This window comes from Phaethon lepturus, unplaced genomic scaffold (assembly GCF_000687285.1).
Source record: "Phaethon lepturus isolate BGI_N335 unplaced genomic scaffold, ASM68728v1 scaffold55534, whole genome shotgun sequence".
In the NCBI taxonomy this organism is placed as follows: Eukaryota; Metazoa; Chordata; class Aves; order Phaethontiformes; family Phaethontidae; genus Phaethon; species Phaethon lepturus.
Window position 1 is genome coordinate 1 of NW_010536705.1, and position 7602 is coordinate 7602.

At 40.7% G+C, this 7602-nt stretch overlaps 1 protein-coding gene across 1 annotated transcript in view; it reads right to left on the reverse strand.

Moving 5' to 3' along the window:
* Positions 1-4308: 4308 nt before the first annotated feature.
* NOV (nephroblastoma overexpressed) overlaps positions 4309-7602 on the reverse strand; it is a gene marked incomplete at its 5' end in the record, with an annotated part of 5071 nt that continues 1777 nt past the window's right edge. Inside the window, 3 exons of the mRNA XM_010286236.1 lie at positions 4309-5050; positions 7067-7275; positions 7425-7452. Of these exons, the coding sequence (XP_010284538.1) occupies positions 4754-5050; positions 7067-7275; positions 7425-7452 (534 nt within the window). The remainder of the gene's footprint in view (positions 5051-7066; positions 7276-7424; positions 7453-7602) is intronic.

The following is a 7602-nucleotide window of genomic DNA, read 5'->3' on the forward strand; positions in this document are numbered from 1 at the left end:
ATTCTGTGATTCTGTGATTCTGTGATTATAGCTTGGACTAGAAAGAAAAAAATAGGGACATTCTACTTTTCCTGTATTTTTTATTGTAATCCTCCTGGAATTATACTGGAAAATAATTTTACTCACTGTGAGATTTTCACTGTGGTGTCAGGCATCAGTTGAGGAGGCTAACAGCTGGTCTCCTTACATAGTCAGTGAAGGCATATTTGTTATATGTCTTTGACTGCTGCATTAGACAAGTTCAAAGCAGGTTAAATGCAAGACGCATGTTGCTGTTATGAGGTTCTAGAGATGAAACAGTCCTGAAAGTAGCTACATCTCTACTGGCTATATGTGCTGTAGGATGTAACACCAGCTACCATCAACACCACTTGCTGAAGACACACTTAGCCTACCAGTTGCTAGCACCAAAAGCTGTTAAATTAAATACATAAATCAATAAATAAAAGGTTTCTAACCAGCTTATTTTTGGGACAGTCCTTGACCGGTACCAGCAAAGGAAAGGTAAATTTGTGCAGAGAGTATGGGATGAACAAGTCAACCAGCATATTTTGTGCTTGTTCCATCAACATATCATGCTCAGTACATATTGCTGTATGGGCCCATATGTTGAATGTCGAGTGATGTTCCCTGAAATGCTCAGATGTGAATCCTGGCAGGTATGAAAATGAATTGCTGACATTTGAATAATTTAATTTTGCTCAATCTGAATAATTTAACTTTGCTTGCTTGGGAAAATCACAGCCCTAGAAGAGAAAAGTTCAGGATTTTATCATTGGAGTTTACTTATACCACAGGTTTGACACACCACTGTTATGTTTTAATTAAATTGGTGTCTTGACCTTTTGCAGACACAGGCTGAAATTGGCTCAAAGACTAAGCTAGTAACTGTCGATATTAAAGTAATACAAATTTAAATGAATACAAGAAAACCAGATGAAAAGCTGTATAAACTCAGTTGAGGTAAAAAAAGCCACTGAATTGGTATTATATATATAGTCTAAAAGACAGTGGAGAACTGGGTCAGATCTTTGGCTCCTTTTGTCCAGAGGAAACATTTGTGTTCCTTTCCAGAAGATATTTTTCTTCTGAAATGTTATAGCATTGTAAGAAGACATTGAGTTTGCAATAGTGCTGGTGTTAATAAAGATAGCGAATAAGGAGTTGAACACTTTTCATTTGTGAAGGTTGTAGTGCTCATAACAATGCAACTCCCTTCTCATAAAATGGATTGAAGATGCGGAGATCACATAGAGCATCTCTCAGGAAGGTTATTGGGGGCATTTTGGCATTTTTGCATGTACTGAAGTGGAGACCATAGTTTAAAGTGCTGGAGAAATGTCTGTAGACAAAAGGAGTTTCTCCAGTTAAAATTGAACTCATATGTTATAGTGTGCATAGTCCTCTTTTCAAAGGAAGTGACGGACGAGCCCCAGGAAGTCTCTCAGCAGGAGAAAATACTGGAAATTAAACTCCTGCCTTTGGAGAGCAAAATCCACAAATTTAAGAGTAGTGGATGATCACTACTCTTTTATGTACAAGGGGGCATGGGTTCATATCCCAGATAAGCTCTTCAACTTGCCTGCAAAGGGGAAGCTACCTATTGAGAAGCCTCCTCCTGGTGCCTGTGCTTTGCTTGTAAGATCCAATGAAAGGAAAACATGAAGACTGATGTAAAAATCCAAGCAACATGAAGGGAAAATACAGGGATAAAGGAGAAGCAATGCAACAACAATCAGCTGACGCACAAGTATAAATGACTTTGGGTGTGAAAGAAATAGAGAAACTGTCAAAGCAAAGTGATTGAGTGAACCACTTTGCTTCTTAGAAAATCAATGGTTGACTGCATTCCTCTCTAATTACACCTCACTCAGGATTAGCTAGGTTTTATTAATCCAAAAACTGTTTAAATTTGTTCGGACAGTCAAATGCTGCATTGCTTGGTAGTTGATGTGTCTCTTGCAAATCAAGATGCATCTTGCAAGATGATCCTGACAAATACTCGATAGCTTGTGTTATATTAGAAAAACATTACACAAACCAGACTGATGTAGGGTAAAAGTATTTTTAAACAATCCTTCTTCCCTCTCTCCCAGATTCTAACCTGCTCCTAAACCCCTCCTCAGCCACCTAGAGGAGTCCTGTCCGCATGCTCTCCAGCACTTGGCATTTCCTAGCACATAAGTTTGTTGGGGTGCAGAATCAGGAAGAACTTTACAAACTCTCTACATTAGACAGACATGGACCTGTTGGAGCGGGTCCAGAGGAGGCCATAAAAATGGTCAGAGGGATGGAACACCTCTGCTGTGAGGACAGGCTGAGAGAGTTGGGGTTGTTCAGCCTGGAGAGGAGAAGGCTCCAGGGAGACCTTATTGCAGCCTTCTAGTACTTAGAGGGGGCCTATAGGAAAGATGGGGACAGACTTTTTAGCAGGGCCTGTAGTGATAGGACAAGGGGTAATGGTTTTAAACTAAAATAAGGTAGATTCAGACTAGACCTAAGGAAGAAATTTTTTTATGATGAGGGTGGTGAAACACTGGCCCAGGTTGCCCAGAGAGGTGGTAGATGCCCCATCCCTGGCAATATTCAAGGTCAGGTTGAACTGAGCACCCTGGTCGAGTTGAAGATGTCCCTGCTCATTGCAGGGGGGTTGGACTAGATGGCCTTTAAAGGTGTCTTCCAACCCAAACCATTCTGTGATTTTATGATTAGGAATTAACCAGTGCAAGGGCAAGGAGTGCGTATGTACACAGGAGCACGTGCCTCATGAGGGGCAAGACGAGTCTTGTTCCATCTGTTTGAATAGCATAAAGCAGGCAGGGATGTTTTGGTAGCAATAGCAATGACTACAATGAAATTTATCATTGGCAGAGTTAGTGGGGAAAGCCATGGAAGAATCCAGGCAAGGACCCATGACCTATCTAACCTTAACTGAACCAGTATGGGTTATAGCACCAGGGCCTCATACTTCCAAGGAGGACTTAAAAGCTACTAAAAAAACTTCAGCTTTTGATCCTTGCTCACAGTTAACTTTAGGCTTCCATGGCTAAAAAGGGCATTTAGATGTCTACATGTAGACACCAAATTTAGGAGTCTTAACCTAAAGCTGAATTCCACCGTGTGTGTATCTCAGGGATTGCCAAACTGGAGGTTGCTAGCTCCTCTGGAGAAAGAGGATGCTAGGCCAAATATGCTGAGATTTGTCCTTCTGCCTTTTTTTTCTCGAGAGAGCTGTTTCCTACCACACGGCGATAGAACAGTTTTGGCATAAGTACTGCTCTGGTATCTGAGAGAGACACACACAGAGCTAAGCTTGGTCCCACAGTCTGGGCAGCTGAACATGTGCACAATTGTACTTATGACCTGCTTGCACAATCCTGTTACATACATGATTTGTATACGAATGTATACGAAACTGCCACCCTCAGGCTCTCTATTCCTTGGGGATATTGCTGTGCAATTTCTAGCACAAGCAGGGTCATAGGCTGCTTTTATGAGGCAGAAATGCTGCAAGACACAATTAAATACTTCATTAGTGCTTCAGATCCAAACCCAAACTCCAGATCACATAATTATCCTTCCCCACCACCACTATGTTTCAAGGCACACTGCATCCAAATCTAACTTTATTTACATCATCCTGTCTCCCAGGCTAACTCATTCTGAAAAAACCTCCCTTCTAATGTGTGCGTCACAAATTATTCATCCTTTCCTGCACCAAGACACTGCATACCTGTTGGGGCAGCAATTAGGATGAGGTACACTAAAAACATTACAAGATAGGGTCTTTTGATTTTAGGAGTCTGCAGACCCTTTTTCCTCCCATTGCTTTTATTAAGAAAAACAACTGTAGGAAAAAGTATTTTAAATCACATAAAGTTTATTTACTTAGTAAAGTTATATTACAATATATACAGTTTCTATTTACATATACACCTTTCTAAGAAATGAAGCACCGTATGATACAGTTAGTACTTTAGAGGAATTTACAGAGATTTTATTTTTGTATCCAAATAGTTACATCTACAGACACATATTGGTTAGAACCAAGTTATCTTAAGATGCTGACTTCAGTAGGTTTTGTATTAGACTGCCAGTGAAGTTACCAAAGAGAAATTTAATTGCTGTCAGCTATCAATCTGCTATGCTTCAGGATAAGAGATCTTAGCCATGTCATTTCGGGAGCTATGTGCAAACTTAAACCTCAGAGAAAGTCAGAGATACAGATAGAAGGTATTTTATAAGACAAAAGAACGTAACACTTTCATCAGTAAGATTTTTACTGTCATCAGAAACCAAGCTTCATTAGAATGGAAAAAGAACACTGCTTAAGTGTCTATATGCATTTTGCAAAGTGAAGTTAAGAACCTGGAAGCTTATGTGATATGGTATTATGCATTCCCCAAGGAATCCATTTACTCTTAAAGAGCCCAGTCTTAAAAGCTACTGAAGCTCATGGCATGATCCCCTTAACTCAAGGAGAAAGACTAGCTGTTTGTTTTGTAATCTTTATGCCACCGTCAAGAAAAAAAGAAGACTCTATCTAAAGTAAAAAATTTCCTTCAAGTGAATAAAAGACATTTCAAGGGGGGAAATGTAAAATGAGGTATTTAATAAACTATAGGAAAAAACAAAGCACCTAGACAGTTTTGAAAACATCTTAGATATTTTACATATGCAATTGTTACATTCACCTGATTGTGGGTCAAGTTCTGTATAAACTATACCTTTTGCGCTACCTAGTTTATGCTTTTCATATTTTTGCTTCACTAGATGTTGGATCTAACAGCTGGAAGAAAGCATTGTTACTCTGAGGACAGTTATTATGACAGACACAGGTGTTGATCAACATCATTGGTTTTTTTAGGAATTTGCCCTGCGGACAGCGGAACTCAACTTGAATTGTTTTGGTGTTGTGTGGGGTGCAGCATCGCCCATCATTGCAGAGGCCACAGTAACGAGGTTTGTATGTCTGCACACTAGTGCAGTTCTTGTACTCAAAGCGAACAGTTTTCAGGGACTTCTTTGTTCGGATACATTTCTTCCCTTTCTGAGAGAAATATGAAGAGACATTAGATATATCGTTGCATAAGACAGAAAGCAGTTAAAAACTGACATGCAAGGATATAGGTCTACTCTGAAAACTTAAATTTATTGTCTTTCCTCATTCAACAGCAGTAAAACTCTGCAACTACTTCAGTAGTTACTTACAGGTAACTCCTGCAAGACCTGCCCTTTGGCACCAGTGTGTTATTGGACCAGTAATAAATGACAAATAATTAAAGCCCATTCCTGTCATCTGAGACAAGCCAAACCAACATTCATTATGAAACTATACTCTGCTGGAAAACTTCTCAGGCTAGTGTAGTTCCAAATGAGCAGAAAGCCAAATGAGCAAGTTACAGGACTAGATTCAGGGGAAAAAAAGAGGGCTAAAACAAACCTCAAAAGTCATTGCTCTTTCTTGTGATCCAAGGCAGAACCAGCTTTATCATGTTATTCTTAACAGATGGCTGTCTAACTAGTCCTTGGAAGTCTTCAGTGACAGAGACTCCACATCTGCCCCAGATAATCCTAACAGTTCACTATTCTTACTCCTTGGAAGGGTTTCACTCATGTCTTAATTTTTATGCAGTCTGAACTCACCATTTCTTCTTGTATCCCCCATGGACCCAGAACAGGCTGCAATATCTGAATACAGTTATGAGAACGCATCTCTCTTCTCTTGCATTCAGAAAAAGTTCAGTTCAATCAGTTTTTTCCCTAGCAGAACATGTTTTCTAGACCTCTGACCATTCTTATCAGTCTCCCCAACTCTTCTCAAATGTTTCATATCCTTTTCAAAACACAGTATTTGAAACTGCACGAAGTATTCAGCAAGGGCCTTAGCTTTCTAACACTCAAAACATTACGCAAAATGATGGTCCTCTTACCTAGCTATATGTTATTCTCCCTGGCATTAACAGTTGTATAATGTGTAGAAGCAGCAAAAAACTCATCTCCCTTAGATACGCATTTATTGCACCTGAAGTGTCGGTGTTGGATTTGTTATTGGAAAAAGCATCGTAAAGTATTAAGATAAGGTTTAAATTACCCAAGCAGATTTTGCAGGATTTCACACATTTCTCTCCAGTTCCAGATGCTAGGCAGACTGGAAATCTGACATACCCATTCTGCATGACTAGAACAACTATGAAGTATGCATACAGGTAGTATAACTGCATTTGTGGGAGAAGTTAGATTGTGTGAGCTGTCAAAATAGTCTGCACGTGCAATACATCTGATCTGTTTGGGACAGCTCAAATTACCATAGAATCATAGAATAGTTAGGGTTAGAGGGTACCTTTCAAGGCCATCTAGTCCAACCCCCCTGCAATGAGCAGGGACATCTTCAACTCGATCAGGTTGCTCAGAGCCCCATCCAACCTAACCTTGAATATTGCCAGGGATGGGGCATCTACCACCTCTCTGGGCAACCTGGGCCACTGTTTCACGACCCTCATTGTGAAAAATTTCTTCCTTAGATCCAGTCTAAATCTACCCTCTTTTAGTTTAAAACCATTACCCCTTATCACTACAGGCCCTGCTAAAAAGTCGGTCCCCGTTGTTCTTGTAGGCCCCCTTGAAGTACTGGAAGGCTGCAGTAAGGTCTCCCTGGAGCCTTCTCTGCTCCAGGCTGAACAACCCCAACTCTCTCAGCCTGTCCTCACAGCAGAGGTGTACCGTCCCTCGGACCATTTTTGTCATCTCCTCTGGACCCGCTCCAACAGGTCCATGTCTCTCCTGTGCTGAGGGCTCCAGAGCTTGACACAGGACTCCAGGTGGGGTCTCACGAGAGCGGAGTAAAGGGGCAGAATCACCTCCCTTGACCTGCTGGAGGTGCAGCACAAAGCTACTGAGCAAACACAGCAAGTCTTATGCTTTCCAAAAACACTGGGCTCGCTGCACATATGCTAAAAGATGTATTGACGTATACTTGCATCTGGAGCATTCTAGACCATAATATTGCAACTTTGGTATTACAGCTGAAGAGACTCTGCTCCCCCGCCACTGCTTTGCAGCATACCTTATCAGATGGTTCTTCATTTTCACAAGGTCTTATCATGCAAAGCCGTGTCTGCTTCACCATTTCACACTGTTGATTTCTGTTGGTAACACGGGTGGAAAAGCCCATTCCACAGCTTTTGGAACAAGCACTCCATTCTGTTGTCTGCTCAATACAATTGGCACTTGAATCCAACACATCGATCCCGAGTGTGGCATCTTGTCTGTAGGCTGGAGACAAAACCCCAAAGAACTTTATTACAAGAAAAACTCATGTGAAAACCCAATATCTAATTGAACTCTACCACATCTGGGAAGGAACATGTGAGACAAAAAACGTCCAAAGGCTTTTGACAGGACTTAGGAATTTTAAAAGCTGCCTTTTAAGGAGCCTTGGACTGCAACTTGCTACATCTAAAAATAACAGAAAGGTGCATATCAGTGTAATCAGCAAAGCATTTAGTTTCGGTTCACTCCAGTCCACAGTTGGAAGAACTATTGCCAGTTTTTATACCAGTTTAGAACTCTACTTTAGTAACCCTTTATTCCTCACTCTTT